Source organism: Erpetoichthys calabaricus, chromosome 1, assembly GCF_900747795.2.
Source record: "Erpetoichthys calabaricus chromosome 1, fErpCal1.3, whole genome shotgun sequence".
Lineage (NCBI taxonomy): Eukaryota > Metazoa > Chordata > Cladistia > Polypteriformes > Polypteridae > Erpetoichthys > Erpetoichthys calabaricus.
Window position 1 is genome coordinate 318,327,414 of NC_041394.2, and position 23,512 is coordinate 318,350,925.

At 38.3% G+C, this 23,512-nt stretch overlaps 1 protein-coding gene across 1 annotated transcript in view; it reads left to right on the forward strand.

Annotated features, from left to right (window-relative positions):
* Nucleotides 1-9,932, forward strand: part of LOC114663992 (ovochymase-2-like) — an 88,005-nt gene extending 78,073 nt beyond the window's left edge. The window contains exons 33-35 of the mRNA XM_051928942.1: nucleotides 7,078-7,176; nucleotides 8,924-9,051; nucleotides 9,740-9,932. Of these exons, the coding sequence (XP_051784902.1) occupies nucleotides 7,078-7,176; nucleotides 8,924-9,051; nucleotides 9,740-9,910 (398 nt within the window). The 3' untranslated portion in view covers nucleotides 9,911-9,932. The remainder of the gene's footprint in view (nucleotides 1-7,077; nucleotides 7,177-8,923; nucleotides 9,052-9,739) is intronic.
* Nucleotides 9,933-23,512: the final 13,580 nt, after the last annotated feature.

Genomic DNA, 23,512 nt, shown 5'->3' on the forward strand with positions numbered 1-23,512 from the left:
GCAAGTTGTTTTTAATCTGGTACAATTTGTTTAATCTGGGTTTAAAGATAATCAGTCATAAATACACCCAGTAAATTAAACCAATAGCATTTTCTATTGAAATGCATCCTTATGCATATGAACTTTATTTAGGGACATTTTAATCATTAACAGGACAAGAATTAAAACGAAATTACTTTCCTTTTTAAACTTAAGCGGTCTGAATCCAAAATGGTGTTCCAAAGTTACTTACAGTACTAGATACTGTACCAGATAATAGGGTCAGTATTTAATTACTGATGTACATTATTATATAAACTATCCATAACACTAGATGAGATGATTTCACATGAGTATTTTTAACCCTTACATTCTGTTCATATTTCATGCCTTCACAGTATGGTCAGGGTTAATTTTTGTCTATACTGAATTTTGAACAACAGATCTTTTTAGAATGTATAAATAGCCTATCTGACATTAATGAATGATTGATCCTTAATGTTTTGAAGAGCTAGGGAAGTTTTTAGGTTTTACAACTCATTTTTGGAGAAAAACCTCTACTATCACACAATATTGCGTCCCGTTTTATCTAGCATAGCAGCAATTAATTTAAATATTTATTGAAAGTGAAAATGTCAACTTTCTGGAACTGTTTGTTTGGATTTATTATATAACCATGTGTAACCGTTAAACACTGTCCTCCCAGCTTTATCATAAACAAATTCTAACTACCCGCAATAATATCATTCTCTTTTGTCCCCATGAATTGGCTTCTTGCGTGACTTGTTGATCAAGGCCAGGCTCAGATTGCTATTCTCCCCTTACCAGTGCTACTGAAGCTGCTGTGTGGAGAAGGTCACTTCTTTGCATGCAAGGACTTGCAAGGGCCTTTCCTAGCTCCTCCAAAAAGAACCTACACCATTTCTTCTTGCTTGCCCTCCAGGTAGTGTTCAGCTCACTCCATTTGACAAAAGCATTGTAGGTTAATATGTCAGATACTTTGTAATATTGAAAGAGGCCAGCGTAAGTACCTGTATGTGCCCGTTACTTTGTCAAGGTTGGCATTGTAATCAAGGGTCATGGCTTGGTTCTTTGAAGATCAGATCAAGGGTCTCTTGCACAGTAAGTCTTGCTGCCATACAGTGGTATAGCTAGGAAGGGGCTGTCCACCCCGAGTGGCATTATTGGCCAAAAGGCTCAGTACAATTCGTGTGTAAGCAGCAGGGTTTGGAAAAATATCACTCATGAATGAAAAGTAAAATTCTGATTTTTATCCACAAATGCTTCAGAAATTTTTAGACTGTCCTTCTGTGACGGCATCCGACACCACAGCAAGTTTTATGAGGCAATAACAAAAATAAACTAACATTACACTGGTAATTTCTAGGAAGATAACTAATTTATAATTTCATTATCATTCCGAAATGCGTTCTTGCTCTGTGCAGAAAGCATCCCCACCTATCACTGGTTCTGGTTTTCATAGCATAATTATATTAAACTAATAATTAGAACATGGCTTGTCAGTGCGTCTATACTATATTCTTGTCTAGTTGATGCTTATAAATTATATGTGAAAAATTATTGCTGTTTCTCTGTACTGTATATGAATAAATCTATGCAAAATGTATTATTTTTCTGTAGTTGTCTTAATTTTCTATTTAAATAGGTTAACATATTCAGATATGTTGGAGGGCGGCAAAATGAAGCACTGCCCCGCCATGAGCGGCACGAACTCTAGCTATGCCACTGCTGCCATAATGTCAGTCACTGTAATGGCAGCTCAGATGCCTTTATAATCTTGACCCCAAACCCCTCTTTTGCTCTGTTTTAATCTAAGTTCATAATAAATGGATTCTAATTTGTTTAGATTTTGTTACAGTGCAGGTGCTTGTGCTTGCAGGTACAGATCTGCTGTTTGTGTCTAGGCACCCTTTGTCCTCTGTATGACCTGTTTCTTATGTGCACCCTGTATTCCGATTCCTGTTGGTTGGTTTATTTATTTATTTATTTATTTTACTATTTTAAGATTCTACTATGACCCTTCAAAGACCAGCAGATTCCTGTCTCTGCGGGAACTTGGACAAATGTGGCTTAATATAAAAAAATTAAAATATAAAGACATGACTTGTACATTTCCACAGTTTCAAGATTCCCTAAAACCTCCATTTTACTTGATTTGATCAACACTGGTTGATCTAAAATCCATTTCCATAGATACGGGTCAAATTTGGCTCAGAAGTGTCCCAATGTACAAAAATTTATAGCACCTGTACAACAGTGTGAAACTTTAAAATATTTGCATTTGTGTATTTTGGGTCACTTTAGGCAAAGTCATCAAATTTCAAACTAAAATAACATTTAGGGTATTTTTTACTACTGTCAAATGTCAAAACTGATCAAATTTGACCTGTACAGCATGCAAGGGTTAAGAAAAATAACTTGGTAGGAAAAAACACTTTTTCCAGAAGACCTAGCATCCAGAATTTGAGAATGAGCAGCTGGTGCTTTTCTTTGTTGTGTTTAAATTGTTACATTTATCAGTAAAATAAAGACACCAGGGGCCTCATGTATAAACGGTGTGTACGCACAGAAATGTTGCATATGAACGTTTCCACGCTCAAATCGCGATGTATAAAACCTAAACTTGGCGTAAAGCCACGGCCATTTCCACGGTACCTCATACCCAGGTGTACGCAATTTCTCTGCTCGGTTTTGCAGACTGGCGGCACCCAGCGTCAAAGCAGTGCTACTGTTCCTGTGTGGTTACCCTTTCTTTCTTAGACCCACATTCCTGACGCGGCTTTATAAATACACTGAAATTAACTGCATATTGTTTATTAGTGTAATGCATCTGATTGTAATTAACCTGTAGCAATATAATGGTCCAGGGAATAGCCATAGTATTCCAAATACCATAACTGCTTTAGCATTGTTACGCTCACTGTATCATCTTCTTCTTTCAGCTGCTCCCGTTAAGGGTTGCCACAGCGGATCATCTTTTTCCATTTTACTCTCACTGCACCACTCGGAGTATTTATATCACTGTATCTGAGTGGGGAATCACAGCAGCAGCTGATTGGAAAGAGAATTATCGGTATACAGTTTCAAGCACACACTACCTCAGCCATGGCAAACGCATCAAAGCCTTTCCTGTACGGACCTCGCGTTTCAGAAACAGTTTCATCCCTAGAACTATAAACGCACTCAATCAGTCCAAGTGCTCCTTGTAGAACTGTTTGTACTTATAAGTACAATTACCCCACTGTAAACTTGCACTACAGTTATAATATTGCACAACCTGCGCCACTTTATAAAGCACGTATGATGCTTCATTTTTAAGATGAAATGCAGCAAAATATGTTGCTTATAGTATACAGAGAAAACTTTAACTTCATTTAAATAATCTGTATTGTTAATAATTAAACATGTGAGGACACAGTGCCGTAGCGCTAGCTAGTTCAAGGATAGCTCCTGCCTTGCGCTGTATTATTGCTGGTGCTAACGCAACACTGGAAGGATAGACGGATAGAATAATTAAACATGTACTACGAAGATATTTCAATGTTCCTTAAAAGTTTTGAAGAATCGGCGTTCTAAGCTTACAGATGGCTTAACGTTTATTACAGAGCTGATTGGGTATTTGGAGAACAAAGTAAGGAAAGGAATTGGAGGTTAGTACATTTGAAAAAGACAGTACTTCTGTAATTATTTCATCGAAGGTCGCACATGGCGCAGCAAGCCTCTGCGTGAGATATGAACAATCACTGCGCCACTGTGTTCCCATGTTTAATAACTTTTTCTAGATGATAGGAATGAAAGCATGATCACGTATACATCTCAGTATTTTAATTATTCAGAGAGCTGTAATATCACGAATGTAATGGATTCTGTGTCCTGTCGGAGAAAGAATGGAAGCACGTAGTGATTCACACACACAGAGCACATAGAAGATCAAACACAGAACAAAGCATTTAACGTGCTACTTGAGAAACTAGTAAAATAAACAATTTTAAGATGAAGTTTATGATGTTCTACTTTAATAACAAAATAAACTACGTGATTAAAGTGGAAATTTCGAGATTAAAGTTGACATTTCGTGCTTTCCCCCCCCCCCCCACTGTGTGCCTATTTTTTTTTGTCTGTACCCTAATAAGCTTTCATATGACACTCAGACGGTCCGCTATGAGTCGCCTTTTCACGCTGACTTTGATATATGACAACTTCTTTTTTTATTTTGGACACTGTGAACTTGAGCTTTCGAATTTCTCTGACAATGTGTCACTCGATCAACTTTCTTTTGTTGATTATATCACTGCTTAAACCAACAAATAGTACGTTTTTCCTTTGCCTCCACATGGTATTCGCTGAAATTCTTATATTTTCCCCCGTGCTTTTCCCATTGTCTTTTCACAGAAGGCTATTTATATCGATTTGCATATTCAAAGAGGCATAATTCTGGGAGGAGTTGGGGCGGGACAGAAGGCGTGTGCACGTGCGTTACTTTTCACGCTGATCGGGATTTATGTAGTGGAAGAACGTGAACGTTTGCGTACGCACAGATTCCTGCATCTGGATTTTTCTGTGCGTACGCACATTCCCGCTTTTGTGCTTACACCATGTTATAGTGTGAGTTCTACACACGACGTTATACATGAGGCCCCAGGATATTTGGGTATTCAAACTTGTCAAAGTCGGTTTTAGGCTACTATGCAAAGTAGAGCCTTCAACCACCTTCAAGGCTTTTTCCTTCTGCATTTCTTCACTGAATGTTGGTATGGTGATGTGAAGTCTTACAGTAAGCTTAGTTCATATTTTTCCAGATGCTTCATGCAACTCTAAATGAAAGTACAAACACTATTGTATAACAAAGTTGGTGGTAGTATTTTCCTTTGCAGGGTGTTTTCACGTGGATCCTTGTGCTTGGCGCAAAACATGAACTCTGTGCAAGATAACAGTTCAGTTAGAATCATTAGTTTTGTTTTAAAGATAACCTGGCAAGTAAATTCCCCTTATGTGGGGTTTCAGTATTATCATGTCCTTATGTAGGTATTTGGAAATACAAAAATCTGCTTAGTCTAATTCAGTATTTAAGCTACATGGCCCTAACCTTAACTTGATAGCATCAGGCACAAGGCACACCTGGACAGTGCCCCAGTCTATGAAAAGGCCTACACTCGTTTACTGACACATTAGAATGTTAGAAAAAATTTTAAAGAGGCCACTCACCATCAAAGTTCACCAATCCAATTTTCCTAATTCCTCTAAAACAGGATCACTTTCCATAAAGTATGAAATGATTTTTCTATTTCTTTGCTCTGATATTGCATTTTATTCAAACTATTTCTAAGTATATTGTGAGATTTTTGAGACACTGACAACCCCCCAACGGTGCTGTGCACCGACCATCTGCTAACACAGGCAGGGACCAGTTGTCTGCAGCCAGTGTAGCTGTAAGCTCACTGGATCCCCATGCAATGAGTTTGTCACCCGCTGGTAGATGCAGTGAGCATTTAAAACCAGCTGCTGACCTGGCCATATGTTTATTTTTTGTTTACTCATTGTGTGTGAAGTCTGTGTAGTCTTTTTTTTTTTTTAATTTGGACTCCCCATCTTTTCTCTTGTACTGGTTTTGAAGTAGTAACCTTGTCCATTTAAATTCCTGCCTTGGAAGAAGTCAGCTAGCATTCCTGAGGTTATTCCAAGAAGTGTGCTTCGCAAGTAAGCCTCACTTAAACTGAGATGTTAGGCTTGTTTTAGCAGGTTTCAGTTCCACCTAAAAGGATTGAGGCAAGTTGCACTTGGTAACTAACTATAGTGTTCTAGCCTAGGCCGTACCAGGCTAAAGATGAGCCTTAGCAGTGTGTTATGAATTGAGAGGTCAAAACTCTTTTGATGAGAAATAAAACCTTGGAGAAAGGTTCCACAAATTTTTTAGCATATCTAATTTTGCTGAACACTTGTTTGAATTAATCTTGCGTGTTCATTACTAAATGTTAATACATTGTAACATAAATCATCCATTGAAGATAAACTACATTTGTTACCACTTTTTTTAAATCACTAACTGGATGTTGTAGCATATTTCATATTGATAAATTGTTACACTGTTGTTTTACATCTGGTGTTTTTTGCTCAATGGTAAAACATTAAAAGCTACATTTTCATTTTAAAAAGTGACCAGAATAAAATCATTTAAATTATGCCATTCATCCTTTTTTTTTTTTTTTTTTTTTTTTTTTTTTTGTCAGTGAGACCAAAGGAAAAGGTGTAGTATTAATAGGTGTTCCTATACTTGTGTACTAATCTTATAAACCACCAGCCAAATGACTAGAAAGAGAAAATCCCTCGTCTTTTTTGGTATTATGGCAGTTTTGTATTTGTTTGTGCATTGTAAAATAATGACATATTAAAAAGGTTCAATTGCACACCTCCGTAATTAGATTTGACCTCTCTTTATAATGATCCGTATAGTATTTGGATTTTTTAAAACTAAGATATTAAAAATACAATGTTTTGTAATTGAGGAAATTTCCAGTAAACTATTGTGTAATTATGTGTTCAACAGGGCCAGCTTCTTCAGCAGGAGTGGCACTGGAGCAGTGCACCAGTGGCAGAAGCTGCAGGTTTATTTTTGGTTGCTAAATGCGATATTTGCATACAGTATACAAGATGCACACTGGGCAATTGAAAGGAAAAGTTCAGATTCAAATTGTGTGTGTGTGTGTATGTATATGTGTATATATAATATATTATTAAATAAATAAATGCCTGTCTTGAGTTACTGACAGACTCTTTGTGTTCATAGAACCATTTGAGCCTTCACTAGAAAACATGTCTCAAGACTCAATTTCTTTTGCACACCTTATGAAATTCCCGCAGGGCTGCAGCTGTTAAGTATTCTGATTAAGTTGTCATGTAGAGTAACGTTGGTGGGGGTAGGTTTTTGCATCCTTTCAGCTGTTCCTTAAATCCAAATGGGCACCAACATGCATTTATTAACACGGAGAAGAACACAAATCTATATAGGTAAAGGAAACGAATGATGAAGCATGTTGAACCTGCCAAAACCAGATTTTTAAAGAATCTTTTACTTTAAAGGAGACACTGTTATTCCTGTGTGCCTGCCAGAAGAGGACGTTAAGATTGACGATGACTGGTCTTGTTTAACTGCAGGATGGAGAAATGTTGATCCTGAAGGTAGGATTCATTTGTTGTTCTCACAATTAGTGTACCCATAAAATTATTTTAGTTTTAGACTAAACTAATACACCCCATTTACCTTTTCAGACAGTTTTGTATTTCAGACAGTTTTGTAGTAAGGGAAAATGCAAATTTAGTCTTCAATGATTATAAGTGATAAGTAAGCCTCAGGTGTGCATATGTGGGTTTTTTTAGTATGTTTTAACACAAATGCCTCTGTGTATTCTAAAATTATTTCTATGGGTTCATATGGCCCCTTTTTGAGGTTTCTAAACCCAGACCTGCTGCTTACTGACTTTTGATTTATTAGTTCATTCTGTATCCCTACATGAAACTTGCATCCATAAAAACTGGCATGTCATTGGTTTCTGTTTCAAAAGTGAACTGGCATTTTGTGTATTTGGGCAAAATGTGCAAATGCATTCTTAATCCAACCATGGTGGATAACCTATTTTAAAATATTGGCACTTAAAACCTTGTAGCTGCTGTAATTTAGAATTTGCATCTTGCTTCCTAAATCCATTAGACATTTCCTATGCCCTGTGGAAAGATCCAAAACTGGTGTCTATACAGTCAATGTGTAATAATTCTGAGAATTGTGACAGAAGTTAACCGTGAAGTCTGTACTTGGCCACTATAGAATGTTGACCTTTTGCTTCCATTTCACTTCAATTTTACTTTGGTATATTTGCTCATTGTACAATTAGTCAGTCAGGATATAGCGGGTTGGACAATGACTAACACAGGATCGCGGGGGGTCTGCTGGAGCCAATGCCAGCCAACACAGGGCGCAAGGCAGGAGCAAACCCCAGGGAGGGTGCCAGCCCACCACAGTACAATTAGAGTATAAATTATAAAAGCAGGGGACTACAGTAGACTAATCTCCAAGGTTTGTTTTTTAATTCTTTTTAATTCTCCACTTGTGTGGAGGCAAAGTCCAATTGGTCCCCCTGTCCTTTTTGGCAGACCTCTGTACCCTGAATCAAAGCTTTTTGTGTTTTCTGTTTGTAGTTCACATTTTTATTTCTCATCCCCAAAATCCAATGTGATTTTTACCCACCTACAGTACACAATTTAAATAACAGTTGAAGGTAATTTGTATTTTGTAAAATTCTCAAAGCAAAATGGAAGCTGCTTGAAACAAGACACTCTCTCAAGCTTGCAGTAGACCACTAGTGACTTCCTTCGTAGTGCCAGTTTCGCTAAATTGCAATCAATCCATTTTTCTCTTATTCAATTCAACTTTCTGCATGCATGCTTTAAGCACCCATGTTCTCCTGATGCTGCTTTTTGTTATGAGTAATAATTGGCAACTGTTGGTTGTAACATAATCAAATGTTGTAGAATAGTCAATTTACTATTTTCATTTATAATTTCCTACCCTAAGGTGAACGGTCATTGATGGCTTAAACATTTGGAGTAGTATTTCACAGTCAGATGCAAAATAGTACACTGGTATTTTGTGACATTTGCTAGAAATAAATGCATGAAACCAGTTCAGTTCTAGCCTTTTCCCTTGTTCTTTTAAAGTTTACCTTGTCATTGCAAATAGCCTGTCTGAGAAGCAGTGCAAATTAAATCATTGATGCTAAACACATGACTGAGATGAATCCTTAAGTGTTACAGAATGGCTTTCATCTTTGATTATTTTACCTTGTTGGGTGAGTGGGGATTTTTGTGTGTGTATTAGTATATACTGTGTATAAACTGTATATCTAACTTTTTTTTTATTTTTTTATTTTAGTAAAACCAAGAAACCTGATTCAAACCAGTGTTTCTTTCTTAAACCAATCGGAATGCTTTGAATATTGGGGTGGAAATGTGAAACATTTTAATCTCTGCACAGACCCATCAGGGTCTGCATCTTGCATCGTAAGTTTCACCATAAGATTTTTTGTTTTATTGTTGCAGTTAATAGATTTACCAAAAAGATTTAAATTTATCACAAATTTGTAATATCTCAATTTGGGAAGTGTTGCTTAATGTTGATCTAGAATGTATGCAAATACTAATTCTTTAATTTCTAAAGCAGTACTTACAGCATGTTATACATGTTTTGGATTGGACATTGGGACAGAAAATGACTCTTTTTGATGACTCAAGTCATTTACTACAGTATGTTGATGCATTCTATTTGAAATTAATTTTGTAAAACTGCAATGTAGTACACAACTACACTGAGTGAAGGTTGCACTACAATTAAATGACTCAGTATTGTTCTCCCCCCCCCCCCCCTTTCCTTCCTCTCTTTACTGTTCAAATCGATTTTACATGAAACTGAAATTTGTTGTGTTTACAGATATCTATGCCCTGCAAATGCAGGATCAATAAACAATTTTTTCAGACAGATGCATCTTAATTCTAAAGCTGGCCACTCAATTACATGTGTCTGTTGTATCTGGTACCAAATACAACATTGGTTTAAATCTGTTTTGAAAACCTCTAATTTCATAGTTCTCTGTAGATTGTATTGAACTCATGAGTTAGAGTGGCAGTATGAAGATGGGCTTAGTCTGATTTGTAGGAAATCTTGTTAAAATGTGCTCAACTTGTGTTTTAGGGTGATTCAGGTGGTGTTCTTACATGCCAAAAAGGAGGTCAGCATTTTCTTATTGGTACCGTGAGTTGGGGAAGTGCCAACTGTTTGTCTACTGCACCTGCTGTCTACACAGAGGTCTCTTTCTACAGATCATGGATCATGAACATTACTAAAGGAGTTGTGAATTTTTAACTCGCTTTCAGCAGATCTTAAATAAAATATTTAAATGTAGTTGTGTAGTGTGTATTTCTGTAAGAATGATGGTAGCTCTCGTGAAGTCAAACGTGTGTGCAGCAAACCTTAAGGATAACATTTATCAAAAGTAAGAGTAAACATACTCTCACCTCTAATTTAAGCGTTTTGTTCCAACCAGATTCCTAATCAGTGACAACACCTGATAGCAATGATCATTTAATTAGCTGGTATTTTTCTCTTATTCACCATTCAGAAAAGCACAGCAGCATGATTTTTACATTTATAAGACATTTAGAAATGTTTCTGCGTTTTGTCGAGGTTGGGAAACACTGATCTATGGTATAATAAATCATTTGCATGACCACACACATTAAAGAACCTTGACCAGTGAATTTATTCCCGTGAAACATCAATGTGTGCTTTTCGAAACATTAAGGGTTCTGCACAATTTTACTTTAACTCACCATTATTATTTCAAAGTTATTCTGAATTTCTTTAAGGATTTTGATCTGCGCTCACTGTGAAAATGTCTTATGTGGTCCGTGCATTTGCACAATAGGGCTGTGAAGAGAAAAAAAAAATGCACACTACTATTTACTTTACCTTCAGTTAGATTACTTTTTTCAATCATGTAATAGTGTGGATAATGTTGGTTTCTATTTCAGGGTTACTTACAAAAGAAAAAAAAAATTCATTTTCTCTCAATCTTGACAAGTATTAAACTTAAGTAGCTTGTCCTTTCCAAAACCCTTGGCAATTTTAAGGTAAGCCAAGTATGAATGTTTATGTATTGTTAGTTCAAGATAATGTTTAGTATTTTAATTGTCTTGAAATACAACTGCAGAAATGTGTCACATAATGCTGGTTCATAGATTGCATTTTTTTTTTTGATTGATAAAAAAAAAAAAAATGCAATCGTATATTTGTCTTTGCTAAACCAAATATTAAGATAATTGTCCCTAACACAAATAGACTCTGCTGGATGATAGACGCATTTTCCCCCTTCCTTATTAAAGTTCCTTATTGTTTCAATCAAAAGCTGTTTAGATCATATGAAATATGAATAAAGAAACTGATTTTTCTTTAATGTCTTTAAGCTACTGTTTTAATTATGAATTAATAATGCATATATTAGAATTTTAGAGAGAGTCAAATATTCTGTTAACATTTTAGCTTGCAGGGAATAAAACCAAACCTCTCATCGTAACCACATTCTATTTTGGTATGTATGAATTTAACTTAAGGCTGGCTCTGTACATAAAGCACTGAGGTATCTCTTTAGACTTCAAAAAGTACTTTTTTAATGACATGAAGGATGGGGAAAAAAAGGCATTGTAGCATATCTGTCTGCATATACAGTCAGTCCTGTGTATTCGTGGATTCAACCAACTGTGGATCAAAAAATGTTTGTGGTGGGAGGTTGGGATTTTCAGAAAGTTCCAAAAAGCAAAACTAATTTTGCAGTGTGCTGATCACTATGCTGAATCTATGCAAATTAAGTGATGTTTAGACATACCCTGCAATAGACTTCCTCCTTTCAGAGGAACACTGTGCCTACAACAACTAAAAGACTTGTCTGATGCAAAGAAATAGAATAACCTACTTCATAGAACAATGTCTCCAACTGAAGCATTCATTTTAAATTGAATGGCAGGTAAAGGGCAGAACAGACATGGCACTTTGATTACGTTTCTTGCCTGCTACAGCCCATTGAGCCAGAGGCTTTTGACAGCCAGCAAGTTTGGGATTTGGACACTGGGCTTAGGTCAGCTTACAGAAAGTCAGGGGACGACCAGTGTGGCATACTGGTTGCCTCTGACCCGCAAATGAGGTGGAGTCAGGTGATACTGTAGGAGGTTACAAAGGAACAAAGTAGATAGGAGAATGGGGTGTCACTTAAGACCTGAGTGGCATGGCAGAAACCGTGCTGGGAAAGCCATGCAGTTCTTTTTAGGGCCACTCGCTAGCAGTTGGCATAAAGAGGCTAATTCCATTTCTGACTTTCTTGTGGCCTCCAAGTCATTACAATATTATTGAGCATCCTCAAGTGCGTCAATGTCTGCAGTCTGTGTTTACACAGTGTGTATACGAGACTAAATTTATATTTTCTCTATTTTTTCTATATTTTGTATTTTTAATTAGTTTTCATTTTATTCTGTATATATTTTTTTCAGATCATTAAATGAAAAATCTAAGTTTTGAAAGAAAATTACATTGCTGCTAACGTATGTGTTATGTTTGGCATACCCATTGTCTGTACTGAACATGTACAGATTTTTCTTGCCTTAAACAATACAGTACTGTGTAACTTCTGTTTACCTTGTATCAGGTATTCTAAGTAATCTAGAGATGATTTAAATTATAATATATATATATTATATATATATATTATATATGTAGCCGGATCATCCAACTGCCCCCCCCAGCCAAAATGCCAGTCCATCAGAGTGAGCACACACAAGCAATGCCAGTTCCCCGAATGTGCATGTTTCTGGAATACTGAAGAAAACCACAACATCCAGAAAAGCCCACAGGGAGAACATGCCAACTCCAAACCAGGAAACACTCATTTTTGCAGAGTAGCCTCTGTATCACCCCACTTGTTGTTTATACCATAGCTTATGTTGAGAAAAGGCTGAAAGGACTCTTATTAGAGAATATCTAGGAATAAGAGAATCTTAAATATTTTATCAGAAAATAGTCAACTGAATATTATGTGGACTTTATATATAATACACAACATGACACACACTTTACACCGTGCAGTATTGTTTTGTTTTGAGAGTATTTGTCTCTTTTGTACTTTATCAAAAAACATTGTTCAAGGAAACCAGGACAGGGCATTAAAATGAATGTGTTGCACATTTTTTAATAACCAAATGTGTATTGTTGCACTAAATCAAAACCAGCTGTTGTATTTTTCTCAACTAAATTTCTAACTCTGTGTATCCAATAGATTATCACCGATTAGCTTTAACAATTTAAGGGTACCAACAATAATATACTGGAAAGAGCTAAATAATTATACTTCAAATAAGGGAATTGCTTTCCCACATATCTCACATATAATACATCCTGATTATTGGCTTTCTTTTAATCCATTTAATCACCTTGCAACATTTCTTTCTAAATATTCCTTTCTAAAAACAGTCAAGTCAAATTATTCCGCATTTGTTGCTTTATGTAAAGTATTTTTCAATCCCCATCACTGAACATAAGATCTTTTTGCTTATTTAGATACCAAAATAGCTGTTTCTCTTTGTACTCCTGCTATTAGCAATGTGACTCACCCATGTTTTCATGCTTTTGGTAACATCTTTGTTCCTACCTTACCCACAGTTTCCACAGATGTTCTAAATACCTGTTTAATAGCATCTTCCTTCACTACTAGTGTTAACACTTGGATTTGGCATGCAATACCTGACCTTTTTTTCAGTCCTTTAATTTCTTCCTTACCGGGGAACCAGTTTACTTCTTTACTAGTAGTTACATTTATGTGTTGTCTGCTTGTGGTTCTGCTGTGTTGCACTATACCCATCACTGCTGTCTCCCCTGCAAGTTCAACGCACATTCTTAACTTCTGAGTTGAAACTAAAAAAAAAAAAAAAAAAAAACTGCATGCACCCTTTTGTAGCAATTAAAAATTAGATAAAATTTTTGTCCCCAATGGGGAAATTTGGCCCATGCATGAAAGTGCAGTAAGTTGTGCTGTAGTGATACTGTAGGAAATCCTTCACACAAAGATTTTGCAGTACAACAGATGGTACTGACCATTGATACACAAGTCCATTAACGTCTAATATATGCACAAATGTAGATGTAGGAACTTAGATGAAGTTGTTCACTTAATTCAACGCAATGGTTTTGTTTCATATTAACAAGCTTAGATAAATATGTTGGTTTGGGGTGGCTTAATGTCTATGTTCACGTCAACCTTTATAGTTCTATTCTGGCCCTTTCATGGGGCATATCTTCACATTCAAGTAAGAATTTCGACACCGAGGCTGGTAATCTAACCTGCTACTTTATCACTTTGAGGAATATTTCTAAGTCTGATGGTGCTCTTAATGGTATTCTAGGTTTTTCTTGCAGTTGTGTAGTGTGCTTAGATGTCAAAGGACGCTCCTAGGTGACAGCCCTTAGCTTCTGGTACCCAAAATCTGAATACCACACCAGCCATTTCATGTTCCCTCCGACTTGGATGATTTAGGTCCCAAAGGCTTCTGCCTTCTGCAGTTTAGATCGGTCCAATCTATCCATCACAGGCTAACACATTGCATACAATAAAAGGCAATTTGTCACAATGTAATCCTATTTCAGAAATGATTTAAAGGGGCATTAAGTGCTTGGGTGGGTGTGCATAAATGTATATTTAAATTATGTATCTTAAATTAGTATGGCAAAAATTTTGCAAATCAGTAGGCCTAGTCAAACAACTAAATGGAACAGACTCCAAAATACTGTTTAAATTGCACAATTTCTATGGCAGTTATTGGACATACTGTAAGTCAAACTTTCTTTGAAGCATCATCTTCTTCTTTTGGCTGCTCCCGTTAGGGGTTGCCACAGCGGATCATCTTCTTCCATATCTTTCTGTACTCTGCATCTTGTCCTGTTACACCCATCACCTGTATGTCCTCTCACCATATCCATAAGCCTTCTCTTAGGCCTTCCTCTTTTCCTCTTCCCTGGCAGCTCTATCCTTAGCATCCTTCTTCCAATATACTCAGCATATCTCCTCTGCACATGTCCAAACCAACGTAATCTCGCCTCTCTGACTTTGTCTCCCAACCATCCAACTTGAGCAGACCCTCTAATGTACTCATTTCTAATCCTGTCCATCATCGTCACACCCAATGCAAATCTTAGCATCTTTAATTCTGCTACCTCCAGCTCTGTCTCCTGCTTTCTGGTCAGTGCCACCGTCTCCAACCCATATAACATAGCTGGTCTCACTACCATCCTGTAGCCCTTCCCTTTCGCTCTTGCTGATACCCGTCTGTCACAAATTACTCCTGACACTCTTCTCCATCCATTCCACCCTGCCTGCACTTTTTTTTCACCTCTCTTCCACAATCCCCATTTCTCTGTACTGTTGATCCAAAGTATTTAAACTCCTCCACCTTCGCCAACTCTACTCCCTGCAGCCTCACCATTCCACTGACCTCCATCTCATTTATACACATGTATTCTGTCTTGTTCCTACTGACCTTCATTCCTCTCCTTTCTAGAACATATCTCCACCTCTTCAGGGTCTCCTCAGCCTGCTCCCTACTATAGCTACAGATCACAATGTCATCCGCAAACATCATAGTCCACGGGGACTCCTGTCTAATCTCGTCTGTCAACCTGTCCATCACCATTGCAAGTGAGAGGGCTCAGTGCTGATCCCTGATGTAATCCCAACTCCAACTTGAATGCATCCATCACTGCTACTGCAGACCTCACCACTGTCACACTTCCCTCGTACATATCCTGTACAACTCTTATGTACTTCTCTGCCACTCCCGACTTGCTCATACAATACCACAACTCCTCTTGAGGCACCCTGTCATATGCTTTCTCCAGGTCCACAAACAGGTAATGCAACTCCTTCTGACCTTCTCTAAACTTCTCCATCAACATCCTCAGAGCAAACATTGCATCTGTGGTGCTCTTTCTTGCTATGAAACCATACTGCTGCTTACTAATCATCACCTCACTTCTTAACCTAGCTTCCACTACTCTTTCCCATAACTTCATGCTGTGGCTCATCAATTTTATTCCCCTGTAGTTACCGCAGTCCTGCACATCCCCCTTATTCTTAAATATCGGCACCAGTACACTTCTTCTCCACTCCTCAGGCATCCTCTCACATTCCAAGATTCCATTAAACAATCTGGTTAAAAACTCCACTGCCATCTCTCCTAAACACCTCCATGTTTCCATAGGTATGTCATCTGGACCAATGGCCTTTCCATTTTTCATTCTCTTCATAGCTGTCCTTACTTCCTCCTTGCTAATCCGTTGCACTTGCTGATTCACTATCTCCACATCATCCAACCTCCTCTCTCTCATTCTCCATTCATCAGCCTCTCAAAGTACTCTTTCCATCTGCTAAACACATCTGCTCCTTGCTTGTATGTTTTCATCTTTATGCTTTATCACCCTAACTTGCTACATATCATTCCCAGCTTGGTCCCTCTGTCTAGCCAATTGGTACAGGTCTTTTTTTTTTTTTACCTCCTTAGTGTCCAACCTCTAATGCACCTCATCATACTCCTTTTCTTTAGCCTTTGCCACTTCTCTCTTCAACTTAAACCTTATCTCCTTGTCTGCTTTATGCATCTCTGACTCTCCCATGTCGTCTTTGACAACCTCTTCTCTGTATTCTCTTCTGTACTTCCCTATTCCACCACAAGGTTTTGTGTTTCTCTGTGCAGATGTCACACCAAGCATCTTCTAGCTGTCACCCTTCCGACTTCTGCTTTAGTTGCCTAGCTATCTGGTAACTCTTCACTGCCACTCAGTGCCAGTCTTACCTCCTCCCTGAACTCAACCTTAGTCTTCCTTTTTCAGCTTCCACTGTTTGATCCTTGGCGCTGCCCTCACTCTTTTCCTCCTCTTGATATTCAATGTCATCCTATGCTGCCCTATGCTTTCCCTTGCCACCACTTTGCAGTCTCTAATCTACGTTCTACCGTCTCTGTATATTACTTAGTTGAAGCATGGCAAAAATGAATGAGTTTGCCTCCCTAAATGATGTAGCTTCGCCTAGTTTTGTTTCTTTTGTTGCAGCAGCTCCGGTCAGCTTCTTTTTAGTTTAGTTTTAGAATTTAGAATAGTTTAGAATTCAGTCTTTTCCTGAATTAATATTGTGTGTTTAATAGTTTGGTGTTAACCCTGTGATTGACTGGTGCCCTGGCCAGGGTCTGTCCCTAATTTGCACCTAATGCTTGTTGGTATAAGCTCCAGCTTCCCCACAACCCTACTCAGGATCAATAGAGATGGGAAATGGGTGGGCAGATGTTAGATATGTACCCCGTTTTAAAAAAAAAAAAAAAAAACCTGATCAGTGCCTCCCCGTGTGTGTGTGTCACACCCCTTCAGTAACCACATGGTGGAAATCAGATAAGAGAAATGTGGTACTAAAAGATATATATGTAACTGGCTTCAAAATGCAGGTTTCACCCCCAACATAATAATAGAATCTAGTATCATCTATACATACAGGTCCAAGACACAGACAAGCCATTGGAGCAGTACAATTATCTAGTTTTTCAGTGGGGAATGTTTATTGTAAGTCCAGTTCAATAGAGACCAGGTGTCAGATGGCTTCTGGCCTCCAGAAAGTCTCTCGTCATTATAAATACCCACATATTTTGCAAATTCAATGAACTTTTTATGAAACTTGCCAGGTATGAATAACTACCATCTGAATCATGTTATATATGGACTGAGCTATTCTAAGACACAAATAGCATAACTTTCCATCTCTGTGTGCAGTGTACCTGCTCTAATCACTCATGGCCTTTGCCTGTAAGTGACGGGTCAGGTCTGCTTTAATCAACCAAAATCCCCTCCTGAAAGAACGGTCCTTACATCAGCGGCATATATGCTAAACAACTGGACTCACAAATAACTTACCTAATAAGTTTTAATTTTTGGTTACATCCTGTCCGACATTAATCCATTACATTATATTACATCCAAATGTGGACAAGGCACTTGTATCAGTAACATATCAGATAACGTGAGGTCCCCAGGCAGAAAGAATACTTGGACTTGGACAGATCTTACAAATTCAATTCAAAAGCTATCACTCCACCCCGACCCCCACCTTTGGCACATTTCAGAGCTTTTGTATTTTAAAGACCCTGTAATAGACTAGCACCATGGTGGTTGTTGCCAAGATAGGTACAACCTCTTTGTAATCTTATTATTGTACACCTATGGAGCAGGTATTTTTCACATGCATTTTAAAGCAATGTCTGTTGTTTTTAAATGGCAGCTCTAAACTAACAAAGTGTTAATAAGAGTTGCCGTGAGAGTTCGGCTGGAGTTGACGGCTGCTTCCACAGGCCCTGGCTCCCTAAAACTGGATAACTGCCTCCCTGAATGGGATAATCAGATGTGGAGATTGATTGGGTTCTTTAAAAGAACAAGATCTGACATTTAAAAAAATACAAACAAAAGACGGCAATTTTTTGCAATACTTCAAATGACTTAAAAACGGCATAATGGAGAAAAAAGCTAATCCTCCATCTTAACCTACAGTGTAACTAGCTGTAATCCAGAGTCCCAGCTTTTCTGTATGATTATTCAAGGAACAAAAGGTGGGAGGGAGATGTCTTGATGTCACATAACTGTCTACAAAAAAAGATAACAGTGATATGTCTCGTTTCCTAGGAACATCTGAGTACTATGGTGGTTTCAGAACACATTTTTAGTGAATCAGTATTTAGTTGTGTGAAATTAAATCAAATGAGAGAAACTGGCTGTGCAAAAATTTGGGTCCCCTTGTAGTTTGGCTGATTTGAATGCATATAACTGCTCAATACTGATTACTTGCAGCACCAAATTGGTTGGATTGGCTCCTTTAAGCCTTGAACTTCATAGACAGGTGTGTCCAACTATGAGAAAAAGTGTTTAAGTTGGTCAATTGAAAGTTGTGCTTCCCTTTGACTCTCCTTTGACAGCATGGGATCCTCGAAGCAACTCTCAAAAGATCTGAAAACAAAGATTGTTCAGTATCATGGTTTAGGGGAAGGCTATAAAAAGCTATCTCGGAGGTTTAAACTGTTAAGTTTCAACTATAAGGAATGTAATCAGGAAATGGAAGGCCACAGGCACAGTTGCTGTTAAACCCAGCAGGTCTGGCAGGCCAAGAAAAATACAGGAGCGGCATATGTGCATTATTGTGAGAATGGTTACAGACAACCCACAGATCACCTCCAAAGACCTGCAAGAACATCTTGCTGCAGGTGGTGTATCTGTACATTGTTCTACAATTCGGTGCAATTTGCACAAAAAACATCTGTATGGCAGGGTGATGAGAAAGAAGCCCTTTCTGCACTCATGCCACAAACAGTCGCTTGTTTTATGCAAATGCTCATTTAGACAAGCCATATTCATTTGGAACAAACTGCTTTGGACTGATGAAACAAAAATTGAGTTATTTGGTCATAACAAAAAGCACTTTGCATGGCGGAAGAACAACACCGCATTCCAAGAAAAACACCTGCTACCTACTGTCAAATTTGGTGGAGGTACCATCATGCTGTGTGGCTAGTTCAGGGACTGGGGCCCTTGTTAAAGTCGAGGGACAGATGAATTCAATTTCAACAAATTTTTCAGGATAATTTTCAAGCATCAGTCACAAAGTTGAAGTTACGCAGGGGTTAGATATTCCAACAAGACAATGACCCAAAACAGTTCGAAATCTACAAAGGCATTCTTGCAGAGGGAGAAGTACAGTGTTCTGGAATGGCCGTCACAGTCCCCTGACTTGAATATCATTGAAAATCTATGGGATGATTTGAAGCAGGCTGTCCATGCTCGGCAGCCGTCAAATTTAACTGAACTGGAGAGATTTTGTATGGAAGAATGGTCAAAAATACCTCCATCCAAAATCCAGACACTCATCAAAGGCTATAGGAGGCGTCTAGAGGCTGTTATATTTGCAAAAGGAGGCTCAACTAAGTATTGATGTAATCTCTCTGTTGGGGTGCCCAAATTTGTGTACCTGTTTAATTTTGTAATGATGCATATTTCCTGTTAATCCAATAAACTTAAGGTCACTGCTGAAATACTACTGTTTCCATAAGGCATGTCATATATTAAAAGGAAGTTGCTACTTTGAAAGCTCAGCCAATGATAAACAAAAATCCAAAGAATTAAGAGGGGTTCCCAGACTTGTTCATATGACTGTATCTAATTACTTAATTGTATTATTTCTCCTGTTAGTCTGTATCTCTTTGTTTCTGGTGCTGTATGTATCTAAATTCCCCCTTGGGATTAATAAACTTTTTAATGTAATTATTTGAACAGTACTCCATGAACTAGTATATTGATATAATTGCAGGGAAAAGACAATTAGCAAAGGAAGACAGACTGACCATTATATTCCTTAAATATGCACGTCTTTCCTTTAGAGACCCTGCCAAGAAAGCCATCCAAAGGAACTTAAACTGGCAGAGCCAAAGCCACAGAAGACCAGTATTGTGAGAGACACCTCACCGAACAGTCACTAAAATAAGCTGGAGTTACTTATATCTGTGAAGAGAGGACTTTGAGCTGCAGGTTTGAAAGGCTGAATGGAAATAAAGAAAGCTATTGCTAAAATTGTAAAACTAGAGAGGCTTGCCTGGACCAGGAGCTCCGCTATGGTGACTGTTCTCTGAAATTCTGGCATAGAACAAATCAACTATTGGAGATAAAGATATTGCACAATTGTTAAGTTGCGCTTGAAGCGGTTTATTGATAACCTCTGTACAATCTCAGGTTATTCACTGGACTTGAACTGCTTAAATTTAAAGACTGGAAAAATGAGTTCTGCAACTTTTGTCTGGTTGTGTGTGTGTAGAAATATTGTGATGTGAGGGTCACAAACTTGCACAAGAGAGAAGGAGAGGAGTTCAGGTTTCCGAGCAATTCAGCTTTATTGTAGTGAAGACACGAACAGTCTCCTGCTGTCAGCATATGGTTAATATGTTACTGTACAAATATCTTATAAATCTGTTTTTTTTCTGCTCACATGCACCGCTGGCACAGCCGGATTTAGCACAGGGGTTCACCACCTAGAACTGCTAGGCAAGCAGTATGACATAAGACAGATTGGAACAACTGGAAAGCATGCAGTCATACTATGAGAGGGGGTGTACTACTTCTATTTTTTAAGTTGGCATGGAACTGTACCTTTGTTAAAGCACAGTTGCCTTGTTTGGAACTATACGCTCGCCTATGGGAGGTCCTGCATGTGAAGAAAGAGGATAAAGCTTTTGAACATTGCCCAGCACACCTTTGAAGCCGACGGCCGCATGGGAGATACTGTCATCCAAATGCCTTCCACTACATCGACAGACAGCTCGGGCCCCGACTCCTGGACAGGGTTTTGTCATTGGCTTCCTTTGTCAAATATACAGCATTAAGCCGACATTAAACAAAGCTAAGTGATCCCTACTGTGTGATTTCATACCACTGTATCACCTTTTATGTTTATATAGATTTGGGTTATATATCAAGCATACAGCAAGGTGGGTTTTAAATGTTTCCTGCATCAACTGTCAAGCAACAGACATGTTATGTGAGCCTGTGAACTTGCAGTTGAAGCGACTGTGTACAAGCAACTCCTGCCTGTTTGTTTTAACGAGTTTCAGTGCACAGCACAGGACGTGGTGTTGTCAAACACCCATTTTGGGGGGGGGGGGGGGGTGGTATGGGTTTCACAATATACATAATGTATGAATATGATGAGGGTGGCACGATGGCGCAATGGGTAGCACTGCTGCGTTGCACTTAGGGGACCTGGGTTCGCTTCCTGGGTCCTCCCTGCGTGGAGTTTGTATGTTCTCCCCGTGTCTGCGTAGATTTCCTCCAGGTGCTCCGGTTTCCTCCCACAGTCCAAAGACATGCAGGTTAGGTGCATTGGAGATTCTAAATTGTCCCGTGTGTGTGTGTGTGTGTGTGTGTGTGTGTGTGCGCGCGCGCGCCCAGCGGTGGGCTAGCAACCTGCCCAGGGTTTGCTTCCTGCCTTGTGCCCTGTGTTGGCTGGGTTTGGCTCCAGCAGACCCCCGTGACCCTGTAGTTAGGATATAGCAGGTTGGATAATGGAAGGATGGATGGAAGAATATGATATATAAGGTGTGTTTAGAAATTTTTTATGCATTTGTGGTTTTTAAAACTTTTTTTGCATTTTGTGAATTTGCAGCCTTGTGCTAAACTTTTATTTAAATTGTTTCCTTTATCAAACAACACTCAAACCCCTGATTTAACAAAGTGAAAACGTTTTTTTTTTGTGCAGATTTATTAAAAAATAAAATGCTGAAATATCATATTCACACAAGCTCTGGTCTGATGAGACAAAAACTGGACTCTATGCAGACCTCCACGAACTGTTTAGTGAAGACCTGACACTGTGCAGCATCTGCCTAATACCATTCTTCCAGTGAAGAATGGTGGTGGAAATATCATGCTATGGGTCTGCTTTGCAGCAGCAGGGCCAGGAAGAATGATCAGGATTGATGGAAGGATAAATGTGGTCAAAGATAGAGATGTCCATGAAGAAAACCTCCAAAGTGTGCACGACCTCAGACTGAGGGCAACGGTTCATCTTTTGGCGCAACAATGACAAGAAGAATACAGCCAAGACAATGCTGGAGTGTCTTCGGGACAAGTCTATGAACATTCTTGATTGGCCTAGCCAAAGCCCAGACTTAAACCCCATTAAACATCTGAGAAGAGAGCTGGGGCCTCATGTATAACGCTGTGTGTAGAATTCACACTAAAACATGGCATACGGACAAAAACAAATGTGTATACGCACAGAAAAATCCAAATGCGTAAATCTTTGCGTATGCCATCTTCCATGTTTTTCTGCTACATCAATCTTAGCGTGAAATGTAATGCACATGCATGTGACTGCTACCCCACCCCGACACCACCCAAAATTATACCTCTTTGAATGTGGATATCAATATAAATAGTCTCTTAAGTTCAGCGTTCTGTGAAAAGACAATGGCAAAAGCACAGATGAAAAAAAAAATTTCAGCAAATAACAAGTGGAGGCAAGGAAAAACATACTATTTGTTGATTTAAGCAGTGGTATAAACAACAAAAGAAAGTTGATCGAGTGACAGAGAAACTCAAAAGTTCAAATTCAGAAAGTCACACAGTGCCAGAAATAAAAAGAAGTGGTCAGATGTCAGTCACCGTGAAAAGGTGAGTCGTAGCCCACTGTCTGCGTGTCATATGGAAGTGTATTAAGGGACAGAGGAAAGAAAAAAAAAAAAATGGGGACACAATAGGAAAAAAAGGTCGAAATTACCACTTTAATCACAGTTTATTTTGTCATTAAAGTAGGACATCCTAAACTTCAACTTAAAATCTTTTAATTTATTAGTTTCTCAAATCCCATCGTAACTAAAGTAGCACAGTAAATGCTTTGTATTCTATGTGTTCTATATACTCTTATGTGTGTGAATCACCATTTGCTTCTTAAATGGGCTTGCTCTTCCTCCGACCGGACACAGAATACATTACATTCATAATATTACAGCTCTCTGAACAATTTAAATACTAGGATGTATACTTGATATCATTTTCATGATGATAGGAATTAAAGCATGTATAAAATATCGAGGCAAGGTGGTGGAGTGGTAGCGATGCCAAGTAACCAATTGCCACACGATTAGCTCTTTAATAAATGTCAAGCTATCTGTAAGTTTAGAACGCCGATTCTTCAAAACCTTTAAGGAACTTTGAAATATCTTCGTGTTTTCCATCCATCTATCCATCCAGGGTTGCGCCAGTCCCAGTAAGCATACAGCGCAACGCAAGAACAATCTCTGAACAGGGTGTCAGTTCATCACTACTGTTATCTACTGTGTCCACACGTTTATT